This window comes from Geotrypetes seraphini, chromosome 9, assembly GCF_902459505.1.
Source record: "Geotrypetes seraphini chromosome 9, aGeoSer1.1, whole genome shotgun sequence".
NCBI classification, from domain to species: Eukaryota; Metazoa; Chordata; class Amphibia; order Gymnophiona; family Dermophiidae; genus Geotrypetes; species Geotrypetes seraphini.
The window spans coordinates 14,890,555-14,914,434 of record NC_047092.1 but is presented as its reverse complement, the minus strand read 5'-3'; the positions used below and the strand labels follow the sequence as shown (position 1 = coordinate 14,914,434).

Genomic DNA, 23,880 nt, shown 5'->3' with positions numbered 1-23,880 from the left:
TCTTTGACCAGAGGGCCGCCACGTGAGCGGATTGCTGGGCATGATGGACCACTGGTCTGACCCAGCAGTGGCAATTCTTATGTTCTGTATTCATTCTTTAACTCCTCAGTATCGCTACTCACATTCCTCCCTGTGAACTCCATTCATCAGGCAAATCTCTCTTATCTGTACCCTTCTCCTCTACTGCCAACTCCAGACTGCTCCCTTTCTCTCTTGCTGCACCATATGCCTGGAACAAACTGTCTGAGTCAGTACGTCAAGCTCCGTCCCTCCGATCACTTGTTTCCCATCGGATCCAACATAATTACCTCCTGTACTATGCTCCACTAAGGATTAAATCTAAAATAGCTCCACCCTCTTGTCGGTTCCTGGACCAGTTGCTCCAAGAAGCAGTCATTTATGACGTCTAGGAATTTTACCTCCCTAACACTTCCTGATGTCAGTGTTGGCAGTGAAGTAGTAAATGGGGGGGGACGGACGAGGGGGGTGGTCCGCCCCGGGCGCCATCTTGCTCAGAGTGCCAGCATGGCTCCTCTTCTCTGCCCCCCCCCTTACCACTCCTCCCCCTGCTGCATGCGTACTCCTTCCCTTTCCCCGCGCCTTTTAAACTTTGGCGCGAGCAGCCACCATTTTGCAGCTCGCGTCAGCTTTGGCGCTCTCTCTGATGTCACTTCTGGAACCCACACCTAGGAAGTGATGTCAGAGAGGGCGCCGAAGCTGATGTGGGCAGTAAGTTGGTGGCTGCTTGCGCCGAAGTTAAAAAGGGAAGGAGGCGTGCGCCTGGCAGGGGGTGCGAGGGAGGGGGTGCCAGCGCCCCTGGTGCTGCTCACCCTCGCTATGCCACTGAGTGTTGGGGTGGGGTCCAGTCAAAAGCGCACGTGGACAAACCCGCCCAGACAATCGCGCGCAGGACGATCTTAAAGTGCTCCGAGGGGCCGTGGCAATGCGCCTTTTAACACCTAGGAGTTAGACGTCGTTTATAGAATCAGGCATTGGGGCACCTAGCTCTTCCTGCCAAGACACAAAAGTGCCACCATAGTGGTTTAAAAGTCTCTGCCAATACACCTACCTCAATGATCAGACAGAATACTGTAAGACATGACTTGTAATATTCATGTTATGATGATATTTTGATTATTGATTGCTTTTGCATTTTCCTGTAGATTTTACAGCCTCATTGAATATAAATCGCCTTGAACCTTTTTGGTATAGTGTGATTAATGTGTTGTGCATTAGATTAGATCCCTAAACATTATGGGATGGGAGCTACTGGGATTCCATATTTTCTCTCTTCCCGTTGGCTGTACTGATGTGACTGAGATTGAGGACTGAGCAATATTAGGTGGGAGGAGGCGAAGAGAGATATCAACCAATCTCAACATAAATACAATTGGTGAAAAGCTTCCCTGCAACAACTCTGCATCTGTGGTTATGGTCTACAGCAGTGGTTCCCAACCCTGTCCCGGAGGACCACCAGGCCAATCAGGTTTTCAGGCTATCCCTAATGAATATGCATGAGAGAGATTTGCATATAATGGAAGTGACAGGCATGCAAATCTGCTCCATGCATATCCATTAGGACTAGCCTGAAAACCCGATTGGCCTGGCGGTCCTCCTGGACAGGGTTGGGAACCACTGGTCTACAGGATGGTGCAGTTCTGATGATTTCATCAGCAGATAAGAAATATAGAAACCTCAGGGGAGTGTCATGCAGGTCACCTATAACTCTTCCATCATGCAGCAACATATGGTTAGTAGTTAAGAGACTTACAGGGACCCAGAGGGACCAGGAGGGCCTGGAGCACCAGTAAGTCCAGCAGGTCCACGTTCCCCTCTCTGCCCTCTAGTGACCTGCAATTCCCCAAAATATAGACATAGATTGAATGCCACCCGAGGAAGTACGTGCCGGTTATCTTCACTGACAAATATTTCATAAAACATGCGTCCGTGAGACATTGTGTACCGAACTGGAGTCATTTAGGTTTGCCGACACGGCCCCGAAGAGACAAGGTTTGTGCGGGGCCAGGGTTGAGGGGCGGAATGGGGCGGGGCTGTGGATGGGACAGGGCGGAGCCGGGGGACAGAACGGGGCGGGGTCACGTGTCCTCTTATTTGTAATACAAAATCTGGTAACCCTACTCAAACCCCCTCCTTTCAAATCCCCTTCTTTCCTCCCCTGGAAGCATATCAAGATCCCTTGCAGGATCCACCTTCCCTTCCACCGCCCAGAATCGCATCCCCTCCCCCCAGAATTCTGGCAGCCTTACCGACCTAATTCCTGGTAGTCTAGCGGAGATGCCCATTTGCTCCTGCCCAATGCTGTTGTCAAAATGGATGCTGAGACCTCAAGCTGCAGTCCTGCTGTACTTCAAAGTACCGTGAAACTGCCACTAGAGGTTGTCACAGCCATTTTAAGGAGGCGAACTTCACAATCACATAAGCACCTATCATGCATAACACGTTTTCATACATTGCTACTTACACACGCATTCATATTCCTAGGACCCCTGAAGAAGACCTTTCTGGTCGAAACATGGACCGTGCCGGGTCCTCTTCATTGGCTAAAATTGTGGGTGTACTCCATTTTTTGGGGGATTGTGTACTGTCTTCTTCTAATAAAGCCGCCATCAGCAGCATCAGACTCCACAGCGGTTTTGTTTGTTAAGGAGGCGGCCGCACCAGACAGCGGTGAGTGGGCATCGCTCCTGCTCATTTCTCCGGTAGACCACCAGGGATCAGGCACCCTTTACAGAACTGCTCTCCACATCTCCTTTGCTAATCCAGGGAGGGCACTGCCTGATACTGCACTAGTGTCGATTAGTGAAGAAAAAAAAAAAAAAGTGCCAAACATGTATTTTCTTCTTAATAACATGAGAGCTTCAGGAGTTAATTTTACAAACAGGTTTCTGTACCAGTCTCCTTAATCCAACACATTTTAATTTTTCCACCGAGCCATTGTATATCCCAGTGCAATTTTCATATTATTATTCCAGTGATCCACGGAAAAGTTCAAGCAGAGTCAAGGTTAGTGATTTTAAACATGCATTAGGAAAGTATATTAATAATGTATCCCCTTAAGGAAACAGCCTTTCAGTATTGATGTCCAATCTTGACATACAGTAATCCTATATTTAATTTTTAACTTTAGAAGCCATCTATCCTTGGGGATTGTCCTCCAGCATTTTAATATAACTCTCACAATGCCACACAAATTGTTCCCAGTCTTAAGGTAATCATTGATTTTACCAATCAATCTGAATGTGAGATTCATTCTGAGCATTCTTTTTTGTTTGTTCAAATCTCTGTTCTGGGCTCATCTTCATCTAATATGTATGTGTCAGAAGAACTGAGATCATCCTGTCTTGACAAATGCCTATTAAACCTCTTCCAACTTGGATCCAACAAAACCCTCTCTAGTTATAAGATTGCTATCCTGTTCCAAGCCTCCTATCTGAACTAGAAAATGACACGGGGACAAAATTTTCCCCTTCCCATTCCTGTAAGCTCTGCCTTAACCACACAAGCCTTGAACACGTATGATTTTAAAGTGTTTGAGGCTTGTGCATATGAGGACGGAGCTTAGGCATTGGTGGAATGAGACATTATGACATCACAATCCGAGCTCTATAATGTTGCTACTTAGGATTTTAAAGGGTCTGAGGCTTGTGCAGATGAGGACGGAGCTTAGGCATTGGTGGAATGAGGCATTATGACATCACAATCTGAGCTCTAGAATGTTGCTTCTTAGGATTTTAAAGCGTTTGAGGCTTGTGCAGATGAGGACAGAGCTTAGGCACTGGTGGAATGAGGCGTTATGACATCACAATCTGAGCTCTAGAATGTTGCTTCTTAGGATTTTAAAGCGTTTGAGGCTTGTGCAGATGAGGACAGAGCTTAGGCACTGGTGGAATGAGGCGTTATGACATCACAATCTGAGCTCTATAATGTTGCTACTTAGGATTTTAAAGCGTTTGAGGCTTGTGCAGATGAGGACAGAGCTTAGGCACTGGTGGAATGAGGCATTATGACATCACAATCTGAGCTCTAGAATGTTGCTGCTTATGATTTTGAAGTGTTTGAGGCTTGTGCAGATGAGGACGGAGCTTAGGTATTGGTGGAATGAGGCATTATGACATCACAATCTGAGCTCTAGAATGTTGCTACTTAGGATTTCAAAGCATATGAGGCTTGTGCAGATGAGGATGCAGCTTGCAGGAATGGGGCAGGGACAGGAAAAGAACTCTCCAGGACTGGAAAGAGAATGAGTTCCTGCGGGGACAGGGAAAAATTTTTCCCCCATGTCATTTTCTAATTTAGACTAGCATTTTGCATAAAAATTTTAAAACAAATAACATGCCTAGTTTTTCACTCCAAACGGTCATAATTAACTCTCATCCAATACATCACAATGGAAAGTGGAGCATTTAGCTTTCAAAAGCTGAAAATTTCTGTCTGCATTTCCCTCCAGAGGCCTAAGTGCAAATGATGCTCTTGAATGCAGACACCCCCCCTCCCCAAGCTTGGCCTCCAGTCTGGTTCACAGTCACACAGTCATGTACTGGAGCATGGAAATATTCTGATAACTTACAGTAATACTTGGCTCACTTTTCTGTCCTGGTTCTCCCTAAACACAGCTCCAAAAACGAAGCACAATTTAGAAAGTTCCAGATAATTAATTCAAAGAAGCCTTCTTCATATCTGTGCACACTGTAATAGAACCCAAAAGGCCTACAGACCAAAAGTTCACAAAAATGGCTTGGGCTAGAAATTCAAAATTCGATGCTAGTAACAAGGAAAAATAAAAAAATGTAGAGCGGTGATTTGTACACTGCCTTTTTGTAGTTACACAATCACATTCAAAGCAGTTTATATATAGTTACTTCAAGCATTTTCCTATCTATTCTGGTGGGCTCACAATCTATTTAATGTACCTGGGGTGATGGAGGATTGAGTGACTTGTCCAGGGTCACAAGGAGCAGCGCAGGGCTTGAACCCACAACCTCAGGGTGCTGAGGCTGTAGCTCTAACCACTGCACCACACTCTCCTCCAATAATATCAGAAATTACTGTAGTGTTTAAGCCCATTACATTAATGGATGCTAGAATAAATGTGTAGAATTTCTTTCTTTCTGTCTCTCTCCCTGCCCCCGTCTTTCTTTCTTTCTCTCTCCCTGCCCCGTCTTTCTTTCTTTCTTTTTGTCTCTTTTGCCCCATCTCTTTCTTTCTGTCTCTCTCCCTGTCCCTATCTGTCTTTCTTTCTTTCTTTCTCTCTCTCCCTGCCCCCTTTCTTTTTGTCTTTCTTTCTTTCTTTCTCTCCCTGCCCCATCTTTCTTTCTTTCTGTCTCTCTCCCTGCCCCATCTTTCTTTCTTTCTCTCTCCCTGCCCTCTTTCTGTCTTTCTTTCTCTCTCCCTGCCCCATATTTCTTTCTTTCTTTCTGTCTGTCTCTCTCCCTGCCCCCATCTATCTTTCTTTCTTTCTGTCTCTCTCCCTGCCCCCTGTCTGTCTTTATGTCTTTCTTTCTTCTATTGGCTCCCAGGCGCTATCCATCACCATTTCCTTAGTCCTCTGTACCCTTTTGGCCACATCGATCCTCCACTGCATTTATCACCCTTTCAGTCCCAGCTCCATTCCTATCTATCCTTCCTTCCATTGCCTCCAAGGTCATTCTTCCTGTCCCTATATTCCACCCCTACCCAGCTTCTCTTTCTTTTTTACCCTTTCTCTTGTACCCCACCCCAGGACCAATTTCTCTTTCATCTCTCCCCTACCCCTCCCCACGGTACTGCAACTCTCCCCCTCCCCATTACTATAACCCTCTTCACCCAACCACACCCCAACACCAGAGCCTGCACCAATTCAAACCCCACCCCTCCCCCACCTGCCTCCTTCCTGGCCACTGCACTGAATCCTTGGGCAGGCTGCCCCTCCCCAGACCTTCACCCTGATGGATCCTCCACACACACACACCTGGTCCACCGCCCCCACATGTCTGCCCTCCCTCCCTCCATGTGGGTCTGGCCTCCTAGACCCCCATTACTTACCCGAGGTGGCAGCAGCGGTCCTGCCAGGGCTTGCCGCAAACAGCCTGTTTACAGCGCTGCCACTGTTGCTTTGGGTAAGGAATGGGGGGGCTGGCAGATCAGGACTGCTGCCACTGCGCTGAAATGCTTCCCTGCTCAGTAGCTCCTCGCGCTTGGCAGTTCTTCTATTGCTCATGCGGAGGCACAGAGTTTCAAGTGCGCATGCCCGGCTAGGGTTTTATTATTATAGATGAGCCAAGTATAGAACAGTGAAGCCATTATGACATCATTGATGAGGTTGGCTCTTATTGGTGGAATGAGGCACTATGACATCAGAGAAACGGATTGGGACTTGTTTACCGTCTTTTTGCAGTTCCACAATCACATTCAAAGCAGTTTACAGGTACTTCCAGCATTTTCCCCTATTGTCCCGGCGGGCTCACAATCTCTCTAATGTACCTGGGGCAGTGAAGGATTAAGTGACTTGCCCAGGGTCACAGAGAGCAGTGTGAGGCAGAGTGCTGAGGCCGTAGCTCTAACCATCGTGCCACGCTCTCCTCTGGGTAGTATGTTAAGACAGTTTCCTTTAGAGTCGGCAGTTGACTTTAATACATACTTGAGGTCCTGGAGGGCCAGGAGAGCCATTCTTGCCTGGTAGACCTGGGCTACCCTGAAATGAAAGAGAAAAGTTGACCAGGAGTTTGGTGACCAGAAGAACCTGCAGGAAAGCACAGTATTATCTGTGATCCAGAAGGTCAATATCCAAAATGTTTATGCTTTTTGTGCAATGATAATGTGTCGAGCTCCATTCTCATGGAGATGATGCGGTATATAAACTCAAGGTTTAGATTAGATTAGATTAGATAAATGTAGAACTGTTCCTTTTTTTTTTTTAACTTTATTCCTTTTAAAACCAGCAAAAAGTGCAACATATTATTCAAACAGTTAACAAATTAGACAGCACTCAATATCATCAAAGTTATTATTATTCAAAGAAACCATCCTGTCCGCTTACCCCCTCCTCCGTAACATCACCCTCCCTGCGCACTCCATCAAATAACCAACCCTAAACTCCGCCCTCCCTACAAGTTTCCTCAAATGTCCCCCCTAAATTTACCCTCTTAGCCTCCACTTCCTTAAATTCACCCTCTTAGCCTCCACTATTTATCTAACCCTATCTCTTATCCTAGCCTCTCTATGTATCTTTCCCTAAAATTTGTAACTTCCTGGAAATGTCCATCCATCTTCAATTGTAATCCGCTTAGAACTGCAAGGTACAGGCGGAATAGAAGTCTAATGTAATGTAATCAAATGATACAGTAAATACATATTCCCCTCCACAATCCCACCCACCCATCCTAAAAGTGTAAAACCGCTCAGAAAAACACAAATTATTAAGATAGACAATCTTACAAGCAATTCATAATTCAATACATATCCCCCCTCCCACCCCCCCATCCTGGATGTTCAAAATCAAAATTATTATAACTATTCCTTTTAATATCTGGGGGATGTTTTTTTTTTTGAAAGGTGGCAATTCCATAACAGTTTACCAAAACTTAGCTACCAATAGGTCAATATTCATCATGATTAATCAGTCAGACATGACTCCTGGCCAGTTCAGGGTTAACTGGTCATTTTTAGCTGCACTTACCACCCCCCCCCCCCACACACACACGCACACTTTTTACAAAACCATAGCACGTTTTTTAGCGCCAGCCTCGGCGGTAACAGCTCCCACGCTCATAGGAATTCTGTGGGTGTCGGAGCTGTTACTGACCAATATTTACCACTTAACCAGCCAAGTTAACCCCATGAATGGGACCGCCTAAAAACATAAGAATAGCCTTACTGGGTCAGACCGATGGTTCATCCAGTCCAGTATCACGTATTCACAGAGGCCAGTCCAGGTCACTACCCTGTTTCCCCAAAAATAAGACCTATCCCGAAAATAAGCCCTAGCATGATTTTTAAAAGATTCTCCTAATATAAGCCCTAGGTAAGATCGACCCCTGAAGCCCCCCCAAAATGTCCCCGACAATCCCTGACTCCATCCCTGACACTAGTGCTGCCCGATTCACTGAAAATAATCAGATCGTCAATTCAGCAATCCCCATCCCGGTGAGACCTGGCATACTTCTGCTCTGAGTCCTCCAAAAACAGCTGCTGTTGCTGCTGTTTTTGGAGGTCTCGGAGCGGAGGTATGTCAGTCTCACGGTGGGAGGGTCAGTGGGATTCTGCTGCACATGGGTGACAGGGGAGGAAAGATGCTGCACATGGGGGGTGGGGAGAAAGGAAAGAGGAAGATTTGGGGTGGCAGAGAGAAAGGGAGAGATGACTGTTGTATATTTACAAAATAAGCCCTAATCCGTTTTTTGGACCCAAAATTAATATAAGACACTGTCTTATTTTCAGAGAAACACTGTAGTATTGGCCTAGTACAGTACCTAGCCCAGGGGTGGGCAACTCCAGTCCTCGAGGGCTGGAATCCAGTCGGGTTTTCAGGATTTCCCCAATGAATATGCATGAGATCTATTTCCCTGCACTGCTTTCAATGCATATTCATTGGGGAAATCCTGAAAACCCGACTGGATTCCGACCCTCGAGGACCGGAGTTGCCCACCCCTGACCTAGCCCTTAATTTTCCTGGAAGCAGAATAAAAGTATTACCTGATGCCACTCTGTTGTTGTAAAAGCAGTGGTTCCCAACCCTGTCCTGGAGGAACACCAGGCCAATCGGGTTTTCAGGCTAGCCCTAATGAATATGCATGAAGCAAATTTGCATGCCTATCACTTCCATCATATGCAAATCTCTCTCATGCATATTCATTAGGGCTAGCCTGAAAACCCGATTGGCCTGGTGTTCCTCCAGGACAGGGTTGGGAATCACTGTTGTAAGGTATGTCAAATGCATTTTAAGTATGTACTCCAAAATATAAATCCCATTCTGTTTAATGCAAATTGCAAAGTAACATTAAAATACATCTTCACAGCACAGAGAATTAAAACAAACTGTACTGCCTGCCTATCTTTCAAAGGAACAAAACAACAACTTTATCTTATGAAGGTATTATTTTCATTATGTCTAGACCAGGGGTGTCAAAGTCCCTCCTCGAGGGCCACAATCCAGTCGGGTTTTCAGGATTTCCCCAATGCATATGCATGAGGCCTATTTGCATGCACTGCTTTCATTGTATGTTAATAGATCTCATGCATATTCATTGGGGAAATCCTGAAAACCCGACTGGATTGTGGCTCTCGAGGAGGGACTTTGACACCCCTGCACTAAATAATAATAATAAAAATTTATTTCTTATATACCGCTATACCGTGAAGTTCGAAGCGGTTTACAATAAAGATACGTTTAGTCAGTACATGGGATGCAAGTTGTTTACACTAGAGCAGGGGTGTCCAATGTCGGTCCTCGAGGGCCGCAGTCCAGTCGGGTTTTCAGGATTTCCCCAATGAATATGCATTGAAAGCAGTGTATGCAAATAGATCTCATGCATATTCATTGGGGAAATCCTGAAAACCCGACTGGACTGCGGCCCTCGAGGACCGACATTGGACACCCCTGCTACTAGAGCCAGTGCTGGCCCTGCCACTAGGGCCAGGGGTAGGCAATCCCGGTCCTCGAGAGCCGGAGCCAGGTCAGGTTTTCAGAATATCCCCAATGAATATGCGTGTTACATTGCATATTCTTTTAACTCTCCGCATATCTCATTTCTTTGCACGCAACTCACTTGCGATTTGCATGACGGCTTTGCTTTAATGAACCTTGGTACATTTATTATTTTGTAGCTTTTCCACACCCTGCTGGTACCCCGGTTGTTCTGGCATACCACAGTAACTCGTCCAGGCCTCCCTTCCTTTTTCTCCCTCCCCCCCAGTCTGTTCCCCTGTCCAGCAGCACACCTTACCTCGCATCTGGTCTCCACTGACAGCTGCCGACAGCTGCCACGGCCTGCAGCCGCCAAGAGCCGCCGCGACCTGCAGCCGCCAAGAGCCTCCATGGCTGACAGTCTCCGCCCAAGCGCACATGCGCACTCCTACCTGCGGGGCCCTACAGCGCATGGAAAACGGAACATGCAGGTGGGAGTGCGCATGCGCGCTTAGGCTTTTATTATATTAGATGAGGGGACAAATTTAAAGAAAGTTACACTTGAAGTCAGAAAGGTGCACGAATATAAAACTCAGCTCTGTCCCTTCAGGCGGACTGGAACATTGATTTTAACAGGACAACAAAGAGCAATTGTCATCACTGAACACGCACTCTCCTTTACAGGAAAACATTGTCTGCTTGTTACCTTTTCTCCTTTGATCTCTTTAGCAGATACAGTGTCCGGCTGGAAATGAAAAGCAGGAAACAGGAATTAAAGTTCACCGGACCTGAACCTGAGGGATCTTAGAAACCCAAGAACGTGACATAACAGAAAGATGGCCTCTGAGCAGGGCAAATCGAGTAGGAGATGATGACCTCATCAACTCATGCCCTATCTATCACCCTCAAACAACCTTAGAGCAGTTGCAATAATGACGAATGCCTCTATTTGCAAACAGCGCTGCGTACGCCTTTCAGGGGTCTCAGCCTGTGACGTGAGCAGGAGTCAGTGAATCTATTCACGATAAAACCCGAATTGGGTATATAAGCTCCATATTCTGAGGCTCTTCATCCTCTACAGAGAGAGAATTAAATTAAACCGCCTTCATCAGAGGGTTTACTATGTTTCTATAACCATAAAGCTCTATGACATCACAATGCAGATGTAGAGAGCCTTAGCCAATAGGAAAAGGAGGAGATAGCGGATGCTGCGGATGGGCAGACTGGATGGGCCATTTGGCCTTTATCTGCCATCATATTTCTATAATCATAAAGCTCTATGACATCACAGTGGAGGTGTAGAGAGCCTTAGCCAACAGGGAAAGGAGGAGATAGCGGATGCTGTGGATGGGCCATTTGGCCTTTATCTGCCATCATATTTCTATAATCATAAAACTCTATGACATCACAGTGCAGGTGTAGAGAGCCTTAGCCAATAGGGAAAGGAGGAGATAGTGGATGCTGCGGATGGGCAGACTGGATGGGCCATTTGGCCTTTATCTGCCATCATATTTCTAGTTATAAAACCAAAAACATGGTCTGAAATAAACTTACCAACGCACCACCTGGCATTCCAGGACGTCCTTCAGGGCCCTTCAAACAAAAAATTTAAATTTTTGTATATTTAAATCCCAACGCTAGCTCCCTCCCTGTTGCCACCGTTTGTTAGACAGAGCGGAACATGGAGGCTAGAAGCTGTCCCTGTAATACCCTGTAACTGTCCCCCAAGAAGCCTATGAGGGACACTTTCCCACTGGGGAAGCACTATAGTTTCACCATGTATGGTGGGTGTATAAGCATTTTAAAGTGAGAAAAGAACACTGAGGTTGCTTTGGGCGAATGACATCACACACATCCACGCATCCAGATGAGGCCGAGCTCGTCGGGGCTTTCCAAAACCTGGACAAACTGCCGGGGTTTGGAAAGCCCGCCTGGGCACCTAGACAGTCCTCTAAAAAGAGGGCAGGTCCGGGTTTTCCCTTCCCGACGCGTTTTTGACGGACGTCTGGTAACCCCATGTTCACTGAACATATTACCGCACTGAGAGAAGCAGAGATTCGTCCGAAGCACACACACATGCGACTTACCCTTGGGCCTGGAGGACCTTTCTCCCCTTTCTCTCCTTTAAATCCCGATTCTCCTGGATCTCCATTTTCACCTGGATCCCCAGGATCTCCCTGGAACCAAGCAAATAAACTTTAGTCATTTGCCTGTTTAGTGTAAATCATGTTTTATATTCAATAATTTTTTTTTTAAAATTTATTTATTTATCATTTTCAAACTTATATCAAGCATATTAACTTGTACAGAAAGAAGTTTAACATATGAACATATTCCATCAGGTTGACATTAAAACAAAAGAAAAGAAAAAATACAGTGGTGCCTCGCATAACGAACGCCTCGCACAACGAACGCTGCACACAACGAACTTCATGTCTTGATTCACACAACGAACTTCGTTTCACACAATGAACTTCACACAACGAACTTCGTTTCACACAACGAACTTCGTTTCACACAACGAACTTCACACAATGAACTTCGTTTCACACAACAAACTTCGTTTCACACAACGAACTTCGTTTCACACAACGAACTTCACACAATGAACTTCGTTTCACACAACAAACTTCGTTTCACACAACGAACTTCGTTTCACACAACGAAGTCGCCCGAGCTGCCGATGTATTGCATCCTTCCGCGCAGGCACTGCAGGCAGTCGTTAGTCACTGCGCTTAACTGCCCTCTCTCACTGTATACAGTCGTCCTTTTAAGATAAACTCAATATTTTTTATATATCATGGCTTCTAAAAAAAGCAGGAAGGTGATTTCTGTTGAAATGAAACGGGAAATAATTAGAAGGAGTGAATGTGGGGTAAAACAGTGTGACCTCGTCAAAGAGTTTGGCCTCAGCAAGACCACCATTTTCACCATTTTGACAAATTTATCTTTTTTTATGTCATCTTAGCATATTTTATGCTGCAGAACGAATTATTTTTTTTAACATGTATTGTTATGGGAAAACGCGTTTCACATAACGAACTTTTCGCATAACAAACTTGCTCCTGGAACGAATTAAGTTCGTTGTGTGAGGCACCACTGTATATATGCTAACTTTACTCAAGTCCTACATTAAGATCCAAGATTAACAAAATGCGAGAAAATTAAGAAAATAATCACTAATATAAAACTATAGAGCTGAGGGCTAATGCCTATATTAATCTAAAGAGCTAATGATGTTCTTCCTTCAGACGAGATGATACCAAGAAATTAGTTAACTGAAAGGGTTCATAGAAAACATACTTAATCTGACGGTGATTCACTATACACTTACAAGGTTGCCTTAAATAAAAAGTAGCCCCTAAAGCTAGAACACCTGGCTTCAAAAAAAGAAATTCACGTCGGCGCTTCTGCGTCTCATGTGAGAGATCGGGAAACATCTGGATTTTAAGTCCATAAAATTCTTTTTGTCTATTTTTAAAGAATAGTCTTAAAATCCATGCCTTATCTGGCTGATGAGCCACTGTTAAAATTAATGTCGTTGGAGTTGCCATTTCTTTATCTGATGTCTCAAGTAAAGTTGAAACATCTAATACCTCTGGATTATTAATCGCATGATGTTGAACTTGATTTTTTGTAGGCAAATAATAAACCTGAGAGAATGGAGGAAAACACTCCTCCGTAACTCCCAGTATTTCTTTTAAGTATCGTTTAACCATTTCTCTAGGAGACACCATAGCGACCCTTGGGAAATTAATCAATCTTAGGTTGTTACCACCAGCATTGTTTTCCAAAGACTCAATTTTTCTCCTAAGATTTGTATTGTCTTTAATTAATGTCTCTTGAACATTTTTAAAAGATATCAAGTCCTGTTCCATTTTTCCACTAGTCACTTTAGATTAAAGCATATCATTTTGAAGTTCTTTTATCTCTTTTGTTTGTTCAATTAGTTTCCCTTCTATATTTTGAAAGTGGGGACTTATGGCTTTACCTAAGTTAGCCACAAGATCCCATAATGATTCCAGAGTCACTTCAGTGGGTTTGGTTATAAAAATTTCACCTTGATTAGTGAAAAAATGCTCACCGTCGGTTAGAACTGCTTGGCATTTTCCCTTCTGGGCATGTCCTTCACTTAACGTTGGTATTGCCTCGGTCTCCCCAATGGGGCTCTCCTGCTGAAATTCCCCATCTCCCAGGCTCTCCGCTGGTAAACTTGCCTCCAGAGGAGGGGACAATCCAATCCACGGGGTCTCCCCACTCCGTGGAGAGCTTGTGGTCCGAGGCTGTGAGGGCGGCGCTCTAGCGTCAGGGCTAAGGGTGGTGTCCGGCCCAAGGAGAGTCGCCGCGGTCCCGCCTTCTCTCAGCATCTCCAGCGGGCCCACAACTGACGCCAGTGGGGCACTTTGTATCCTCCTCAGTAGTTCGTCAATAGTGCCGACCGAGATTCCTCCGGTGTGCCGAGAGGCAGCAGCGGCACTCCGTCCTCGTCTCTTCGGCATGCCTGTAAGTACTAACCCCTCTCTCCGAAAATTCCCTTATGTCGGACGAGTTCTGAGGAGCGTTCCTCAGCTTTAAAGGTATGCGGTCATCTTGGATCTATATTCAATAATTTTTACTGATGCACAATCAGCAAATACACAATAGAAAACAAGAGTACAACAAGGTCGAGATCACCAAAAGTACAACAACCCCCCACCCACTCCCAAGTGCAAACACCCCCCCCAAACCAGCAAAGAAAGCAGAGAGACTGCTGAGCAAGCTCTGTTCTTAAGCCATTCAGCAAGCACTAAACAGGACAACCTCACCCCAATCACCCCCCCCCCCACACAGAATCGATCCCCACCCTACCCGACTAACAGACCACACTCACTTGTCCATCCATACCCACCATCCACACTCAGCCAAACAGTATACCATCCATCCCAGGGAAGCAGCCGAGGGCTCACGGTATCACCATCTAGAACGAGTTTAAGACCAGACTTCTGGCCCTAGGGGAAAACGATTGAATATAGGAGTCCCAGGTCTGCAGGAAAACATTCTTCCGCTTGAAGGATAAGCGGGCATGGCGCTGCTCCAAGAGCATCAAGTTATGAAAGCGATGCCTCCAAGCCCAGGAAGCAGGTGCGGTCGCTTGCATCCAGACACTAACTATGATCTTCTTTCCTATAACAGGAGCCTTCCGGATCAGCATCCGATGTCCCCGAGCAGACACTCTCAAAGATTCATAGCGATCCAAAAGCAAGCCCACCGGCGACATCGGAAGAGATTGTCCAAAAAGCCGTTCCGGGAAACGGAGTACGGCCCTACAAAAAACTTTCACGCGAGGGCAACCCCAAAATGCATGAAGGTCCTGCAAGGCCTACGGCTAGGTGCTTCTTCAGATTGGGAGAGCTATTTCTAAAAGCATACACGGTGCCTGAAAATTACCTGCTCTGTCTATAGGTAAAGGTTTGTGGAGGGATCAACAATAAATAGACTTTTACCCCTGGGAAACGCAGGCAGGATCAGAGCCAGGTTTAGGAGGGTAAAGCAACAATGAACTTAGTTTAGAGTTTTCAAAACTATGTATATTATTTTTCAAGGAAAAATTATCCACAGGAAGAGCAAGTGCACATCCTTGTAGGTGCTTTTTCCCTGGGCAATTTTCAAAAGGAAAGTGGTGGATAAAACAATGAAGCCGGCAGCACAATGCACAGCGGCCTCAAAGAAGACGAACAGAATGTTGGGCATTATCAAAAAAGGTATCACGACCAGAACGAAGGAGGTTATCCTGCCACTGTATCGAGCGATGGTGCGCCCGCATCTGGAATACTACGTTCAATACTGGTCGCTGTACCTTAAGAAGGATATGGCGATATTCGAGAGGGTCCAGAAAAGAGCAGCAAGGATGATAATAGGCATGGAAAACCTTTCATATGCTGAAAGCCTAGAGAAGCTGGGGCTCTTTACCCTGGAGAAGCGGAGACTTAGAGGGGACATGATAGAAACTTATAAGATCATGAAGGGTATAGAGAAAGCAGAGAGGGACAGATTCTTCAGACTAGCGGGGGCAACAAAAACAAGAAGGCATTCAGAAAAATTGAAAGGAGACAGATTCAGAACAAATGCTAGGAAGTTGTTCTTCACTCAGAGGGTGGTGGACACCTGGAACGCGCTTCCAGAGGAGGTGGTAGGGCAGAGTACGATTATGGGTTTCAAAATGGGATTGGATGATTTCCTGAAGGAGAAGGGGATTGAAGGGTATAGATAGAGGGTTACTATACAGGATATTTAACGGTTAGGGAATAACATGTTTTAAGTGAAGGATCACTTGCAGGTCATGGACCTGGTGGAGCCGCTGCGGGAGCGGACTGCTGGCCATGATGGACCCATGGTCTGACCCGGCAGAGGCAATGCTTATGTTCTTATGTTGGGGGCAGGGGTGAGAATATCATTGGGTAGGGCTACCAGATATCCAGGAAAACCCAGACACGTCCTCTTTATAGAGGACTGTCCGGGCTCCCAGACGGACTTTCCAAAACATGGCGAGCTCTGGTCGTTTCTGGATCTGTGTGGATGACGACACACACATCCGTGCATGCTCCAGGCCCTCTGGATGCAGCTAGAGCTCGTTCAGAAGAAAGAGAGGAGGCTTTGTGGGAGTGGGGCTGGGGCGGGACTGGGCAGGGTCATGTGTCTGGGGTTTCCCGGAGAAAAATATGGTAACCCTATCCTCGGGGGACATTGTTGAAACTATCCACACCCAGGCCCACCTATAGGCCGCATTCTAAGCCCTCTTACGTTCTTGCCAGAATATTCAATCACTCGACATGGTTGATTAATTAAACACCTGCTACCTTGTGCACAATTAGGGGCTGATTCTATAAACGGCGGCTAAATTGGCCGGGACCTACAAAAAATGGCCCCAGCTGCGTGTCAATCACACTTAGACACCCGTTTACAGAATCACGGCTCTCAGAGCCTATGTGAAAACTTAGGCGCCTGAAATGTAGACGAGGGTTTTAAAGGCCTCTATTTCAGGCGCCTAAGTTTTTGGAGAATTGCACTTAGCAGCGCCTGACTCATACTCTGCCCATAGAAACGCCCACTTAGGCCGAAAGCACCATGCGATAGATGCCTATCGCCCAATTCATTTTTTTTTTTTTTTTTTAGCAATTACTAAGCCTATTAAGGGTATTTTGCCAGTTACGTTAGGAGCCCTTTAGAGAATCTGACCCTTAGAATCAGAGGCCGCCCCCATGTATAGGCCGCAGAAGAGGGTGGCCTATGTTTAAAAAATGGAAGATAAGACACCCCATGGTATTAGCCGTGGCTTATCTTCCGGTCCCTCCCCTGCCTTTGTCAATCATCGCCCCCCAGGACCTTTTCAGGAGCCACCTGGACAGCAGAGGGCGAATCTCCAGCAGCGCAGGGCAGCCGCAATCTTTTTGGCATCCAGGACTCACGAGACCCGCGAGAACCGGTGTCAGTCACTCAGCAAGCGGTGCGGGTCAGTCCTCGTGCCAAAGAGATCATGGCTGCCCTGCACCGCCGGAAATTCGCCATCCGCCATCCAGGGGGTTCCTGAAAAGGTACCAGAGGTGGGGGGGGGATGACTTAAAATTTTTAGATAGGCCGCTTCATATAACTAGGCCCCGCCCCATACATGGGTCAGTAAAACCCATGTATAGGCCGCGGCCTATATATGGGGAAATAGGGTAACTGTGCAGCTGAACATAAGCTGCTTCAGTGAGTGTTTGAGACTTAATACAAATAGTGATAGCCAAACGGAGCACAAGAAACAAGTGAGACTTCCATAGCACCACTGAGGACAGTACTGTACCTTCTCTCCTTTCACAAGAATCTGGTTATCCAAAGAGCCAGTCTGAAAAAGAAAACAGCACACAAGTACTTGTAAAAACATTTTTAAACAACTGTACTGTACTTATTTGTTGGTGGTAAGATATCTTGCTATCCAAGATTACACTGAATAAGGCGTCTCTTTGGGTTAGAGAATGACACGGTGGTTATTACTCGCGGCTAGCCACGAGTAGCCGCGGGTAACCCGCCGAAACGGGAAGAGAAAATTAGTGGTCGCTGTGGGGACGGGGACAAGGCCATTCACCGCCCCGTGGAGCGGTGAATGGTCTCGTCTCCGCAGTGAAGCCAGTACGGATCGCGCAGTCCAGCATCCCCACCCGATCGCTGCATCTCACATCCTGCCATCTCCCTCCCTCCACCTCACCTTAGGTGCTTGCCGAATCCGAGTTTAATTCTTCTCCCAGCCAGCACACTTTCAATAAGTCGCGCATGCGCAGCTGCTTGAATTGTTGAATCTCCTCTGACGCAACCGGAAACAGGAAGTTGGGTCAGAGGAGAAGATTCAACAGCTCAAGCAGCCATGCGCGTGGCTTATCGAATGCGTGTGGCTGGGAGAAGAATTAAAGTCTGACTCACCCAATGCTCTGAAGGCCCTGACAGTACTGATCTGAATTTGATTGGTTGAGCAACTTCTGTTTCCTGCCTGCTCAACCAATCAAAACTGCATCAAGCTAAAAGTAAACAAACAAACAAACAAAAAAAGCGCAGGGCTCTAGGGTTGGGGATTCACCCAATGCTCTGAAGGCCCTGACAGCACTGATCTGAATTTGATTGGTTGAGCAACTTCTGTTTCCTGCCTGCTCAACCAATCAAAACTGCATCAAGCTAAAAGTAAACAAACAAACAAACAAAAAAAGCGCAGGGCTCTAGGGTTGGGGATTCACCCAATGCTCTGAAGGCCCTGACAGCACTGATCTGAATTTTATTGGTTGAGCAACTTCCTTTTCCTGCCTGCTCAACCAATCAAAACTGCATCAAGCTGAATCACCATCGTTAACTGATCTGAATTTGATTGGTTGAGCAACTTTTGCTTGCTGCCTGCTGAACCAATCAAATTCAGATCAGTGCCCTCAGGGAGGGGGGGGGTTGGGTGAATCCCCTGAAGGCCCTGACCGCATGCCACCTGCCTCACTGGCAGTCAGTCCAGTTAACGATGGTGATCATTTATGAAGCAGAGATGGACATCTCAAAACGGCCTAAAATATGTCCATCGGCCAAAAATGTCCAAATGGCAATTTTTGAAAGGCAGAATTTGGACATTTTACTCTGCAGTTTGTCCAAATAGCATGGCAGTATCTTGGAGACATGTTTTGGGAGGGGACTAGAGCGGGCCTAAAATTAGCACGTTTTTCAGTGATAACAGAATGAAAAGAAACACCTTCGGAAAAAAAACAGAAGGACGATTTTATCTAGACCTGTTTCAATCATGTCCCAGGTATTGAAAAAAAGGTGCCCTGATTGAGAAGCTGACCGCTGGAGGGATGAAGGCATGATCCCTCCTTCATTTCCCAGCGGTTACTGATACCCTCCCACCCTCGTAAGAAGTGAAAGTGACAATGGATACCAGGCTCTATGACAGCTTTCTAATAAAGCAGCAAGCAAGTGTAAGGAGCAGCCTAGTGGCAAGGGGTGGTAGATGTGCTCTGAAAGAAAGTTTCTTTAGGCTTGTAGATCAAATTTTAATCAACCTGCACCTGAGACCTCGAATAGTCTGTCTAAGCCAGTGTCCCGCAAACTTTCTCGAGCCGCGGCACCCTAAAGGTAGTGGCGGTGGCTCGTGGCACCTGGAAGTGCGCGGATATCGCTGTGATGATGTCCCGCACGTGCGTGACATCATCATGTCGATGTCCGCGTGTGTGTAGGCCCTCCAGGAGGGCCCTGATACGCCAGTGGGGGGTGTGCCAGAAGGGAAGAGGACCAGAGAGAAGGATAAGTGCTGTCGCCCACTGATTGCCTACAGGACGTGCCTTTCGCCACGAGAGGCACGTCCTGTAGGCAGTCAGCTCTCCTCCTCCCCAGTGTACCGCGTCACACCTGAAATCTCAGGAGGCGCACTAGTGTGCCTTGGCACACAGTTTGAGATACACTGGTCCAAACGAAAATGAAGGAGTCGCCAGATCTTAAAAATCACCCCCAACTGCACCTGACTCTTTCTCTCTTCCTCCCCCTTCTTCTTGTCTGCCAGCATAAAGTTCCTTTCTCAATTTAGGTACTCACATCTTTCCCTGGTGGACCTGGGTCTCCTTTTATCCCTGGGTCTCCAGGACGGCCTGGAAGTCCTAAGGGGCCCTAGAAAACAATTCAGAAATGCTGATTTCCTGGGTCACAAAAAGTCAACCGTTCCTTCCTCTCCAGCCGGAAGATCAAAGTCACTGTGCTGTATGGAGCAGGACGGAGCGCAGATTAGACAAACATAGAATGAAGAACCTTTGAGCGTCAGCATTTAGAGCAGATATTGGCTGACATAGATTGCATAACATAACATCAAAATTTATTTCTATACCGCCATGCAATTCAGTCCTATGCGTTTTACAAAATAGTATTAAAAACTGCACATATACAGTTGAATGCAATATAATAATTTCCTAAAAATCTTGTAAACAAATACGTTTTCAATTGTCTCCTAAAACACTGATATGAGCAAGAGGTCGCTATTAGAGAATTCAGATCTTTGTCCCATGTTGCAGCTTGAAACGACAGAAGACATTGATATCTTTTATATTGACTGAAGGAAAGGTTAATGCAGTGTGCGTGCGTCGAGAGCGCTTTGAATTTACAAATGTGAACAAATCCACAAGATAATTAGGTGCAAGGCCGAACAACGCCTTATAACAAAGGCAACCAAATTTAAATTTCTCACGAGCCTCGACTGGCAACCAATGCAATTCACGGAAAAAAAAGGGGTGAACTGATCAAACATTTTCAGATTAAAGATCGGTCGAACGGCAGCATTTTGGATAACGCGCAGTCTGCATAGAGGTTTTTTTGGTAACCTGCAAAGTAGACAATATTGCAGTAATCCATAAATGCTAGCACCCAAATTTTGGGGGTGAGAATCGATGCTATGGCCCGGCAGGCACCCAAGTTAAGTGAACCCCACCCCACCCCGCCTTTTTGTAATCCTAGACATACATGCAGGACAGGACGAGTGCAGGTAGAGTTGACAGATGTCTGGGAAAACACGGACATGTTCTCTTTATAGAGTCCACGTCGCAAAAATTGGTACTACAATATATTATTCTCCTAACCAGAACCAACAACAGCGTGAAGAATGCACCACCAGCTTAATCCTTAAATAAGGAAAAATATTTTTTAAAGAAGCAAAAGGCAATAATCAGTACGGGCCTAATTCATCCCTCGCAATAACCAACAGCCCCGGGCAGATATTCATGAAGTGACATGCACTTAGACCGAAGTCTAAATGAATCCTGCCCCGTACATCATCGTACCTTTATATCTGTTAATAAATAAGCTGGTAAAAATGAAGTGCTAACACACGTCTGGAGTGGAAACAGGGGGAGAAAATATAAGTGTAACAGGAAGTTAAAGAAAAAGCCCTTCCGGAGGAACACTCAAACAAATGTAAGAAGAAATTAGAAAAAAATCAACAAAAATGTCAAAAATCAAAAAGTAGTAACAAAAGTAGAAACAAAAAAATCAGTCAAAAAGATCACACACTCAATAAACGTCCATTAAAGAATCATTATCCATGAAAGAGTCCATGTCAATGTCCATATCCCAGTGATGATAAGAAGTGAACAAAGTCTTTATCTAAGTGTCCAAAATAAATACAAATTGTGTCAAACAATAAACGTGAATGAAAAAGTAAGCGAAAATAAAACTCCGTGAGTAAGAAACTTAATACTCTAAAAATAAATAGGACATCCAGCTGGAGCCATCCAACACAAGGGTCGTAGGTTCGTAATAGAACACACAACGCTGGGCTGGGAAAAACCCACCCCTCCTTGGTTAAATGAATCAAACTACTTAGCTCTGGCAGCTGGCGTTATCATTTCAAGTGCAGATGCTTGTCCGCGCTGTATCTCCACTTTTTATAGAGTTACAAGTTTCAAGCTTATTTAGGTCTTGATATACCGCTTTTATAAGCAAAGCCGTTTCCAATTTACACAAAGTATTAAAACGGTTTAAAACAAATAAATAAATAAAATAGAGGGAACAAATTCACAATTTAGGATACGGACATAACATGATACACATGGGCAGATGGGGAGGATACATTGCTTGAAATAAAAGAAAGGGGAGGTAAAAAAACAAAAGGAATCAAGGGGATCTATAACGGCGGGCCTATTGTCTGCGGTTTTTTGAATAAGAGATTAAGGGCTCCTTTTACGAAGTCGTGTTAGCGGTTTAACCCGTGTAATAGCGCGCGCTAAACTGCCAGCCGCGCTAGATGCTAACGCCAGCACTGAGCTGGCGTTAGTTCTAGCCGCGTAGCGCGGGTTTAGCGTGGGCTAAAAAGCTGCGTGCGCTAAAACCGCTAACGCGGCTTCGTAAAAGAAGCCCTAAGTATAAATCTCAAAAGCATCTCTGAAAAGAAATGTTTTATGATTAGATTTAAAGTTATTGAGATTCTTTTCTTGTCGCAATGTCAGAGGTTAAGCATTCCACAAAGCGGGAGCGGTTACAGAAAAGATTGTTTTACATGTTGTGTCATAGAATAATTGACGAACTGAAGGGACCGCTAAAAGGTGGTTCACAGTCATTTGCGCGCGGGACAAAGCCGCGCCGACATTTGAGCCCAGACAATTGGGCGCAATACTCCAAGGCACCACCGGTAAAGTTAATTTTAAAGAGCTCCGACAGGGGGTGTGAGGGAGGACCCCCCCCCCCCAGTTTACTTAATAGTGTTTGCACTGCCGTTGGGGGGGGGGTTGGGAGGTTGGAACCCCCCATTATAGAGGAAACAACTTTTTCCCGATTTTTTAGGAAAAAGTTAAGTTTTCTGTATAATGTGGGGGGTTGCACCCCCCACACACCCCCAATGGCAGCGCGAACATCCCCCATCGGAGCTCTTTTAAATTAACTTTTACAGTGGCACACTGGAATCTTGCACGCAATTGTCTGTGCCGAAATGTCGGACTCGGCTTTGTCCCATCACCCTAAAAGGTATTGTTGTGAGAAGCGCAGTGTCCTATGCGAGTCATAAGGGATTAGCGACCTATCTATAAATGATGGAATATGGTTAGATTGGACTTTGAAAGCAAGACATAGTATTTTGAAATTGGCTCTTCTGAGGAAAGGGTTTACGTGGTCAAATTTTTTATTTGAAGATAACTTTGTTAGTCTTCATCACTTGTATTACTCTTGGTTGTCTCTATACTGTATGGAAGGGTGGGTGGGGGAAGGGAAGGGATATAGTAACATAGTAGATGACGGCAGATAAAGACCCGAATGGTCCATCCAGTCTGCCCAACCTGATTCAATTTAAATTTTTTTCTTAGCTATTTCTGGGCAAGAATCCAAAGCTCTACCCGGTACTGTGCTTGGGTTCCATTTAAGTGCTGTTTATTTTGTACTTGATGTTGGTTTTTAAAATGAATAAAGATATGGAAGGAAAAAAAAAAAGATTTTTACAGCAGCGTTTTGAATGATCTCTTTTTGAGTGATGCCCTGGTAAAGTGAGTTACAATAATCTAAGGTTGAAATTACTAATGAATGGATGAGATTTCCTAAACCCGGCAGTTTGTCCGAGTTTATGGAAGGCCCCCGAGCTTGCGACTGCTTCCGGGATATTTACGACAGCAAACAAGTTTGAGTAGTTTTAAGAAAACGTTGACGAAACACCTCTTCTGTAAGATGAAAGATGGGACTTGATTTATAGTTTTACGATGCGAGGCCCTGGTTGCCTCTTTGTAATTTTAGGAGGCTTTACGTAATCACTATTACATTTTATTGATGTTCAAGTGGTTGTATGTATGTGATTCTGTTGGTGTATTTACTCTACTGGGAAAGGCAGGGAATGAATAAATAAATACAAATACATGTAAGCATCTCTTTCCCAAAAAAATAAAAACTCCATTGAATTCTGAAAAAGATAAACCATGGCTGACTGTCTGCCTTCCCAGTTTAAAGTATTTGATTCTCTTCATCAGTCTGACTGGACTGGTAACTTCTACTTACATCTTTACCTCTTAATCCAGTCTCTCCTGGGGTCCCAGGTAAGCCAGCCTCGCCCCTTTCCCCTTTATCTCCACCTTCACCCTGAATGAATAGGAAACATAGGAATAAGATCCCTAGCACTGTTGTCAACTGCCACAATGGGACTGGCTGGAAGGACGATAACCATTTATGGAGAAATGACATCTTACCTGATAATTTTCTTTCCTTTATTTCTACCAGATCTAAAGTACTTAATATTTTAATCAAGAACTTGTGGG

The 23,880-nt window shown here is 45.4% G+C and overlaps 1 protein-coding gene across 1 annotated transcript in view; it reads right to left on the bottom strand.

Annotated features, from left to right (window-relative positions):
- The window catches only part of LOC117366868 (collagen alpha-1(VII) chain-like), a 311,407-nt gene that overhangs the window by 125,452 nt on the left and 162,075 nt on the right, over window positions 1–23,880 (bottom strand). Inside the window, exons 46-52 of the mRNA XM_033958833.1 lie at window positions 23,624–23,704; window positions 19,700–19,771; window positions 17,445–17,486; window positions 11,710–11,799; window positions 11,177–11,215; window positions 10,329–10,367; window positions 6,638–6,691 (exon numbers count right to left, since the gene is read on the bottom strand). Coding sequence (XP_033814724.1) covers window positions 6,638–6,691; window positions 10,329–10,367; window positions 11,177–11,215; window positions 11,710–11,799; window positions 17,445–17,486; window positions 19,700–19,771; window positions 23,624–23,704 — 417 coding nt within the window. The remainder of the gene's footprint in view (window positions 1–6,637; window positions 6,692–10,328; window positions 10,368–11,176; window positions 11,216–11,709; window positions 11,800–17,444; window positions 17,487–19,699; window positions 19,772–23,623; window positions 23,705–23,880) is intronic.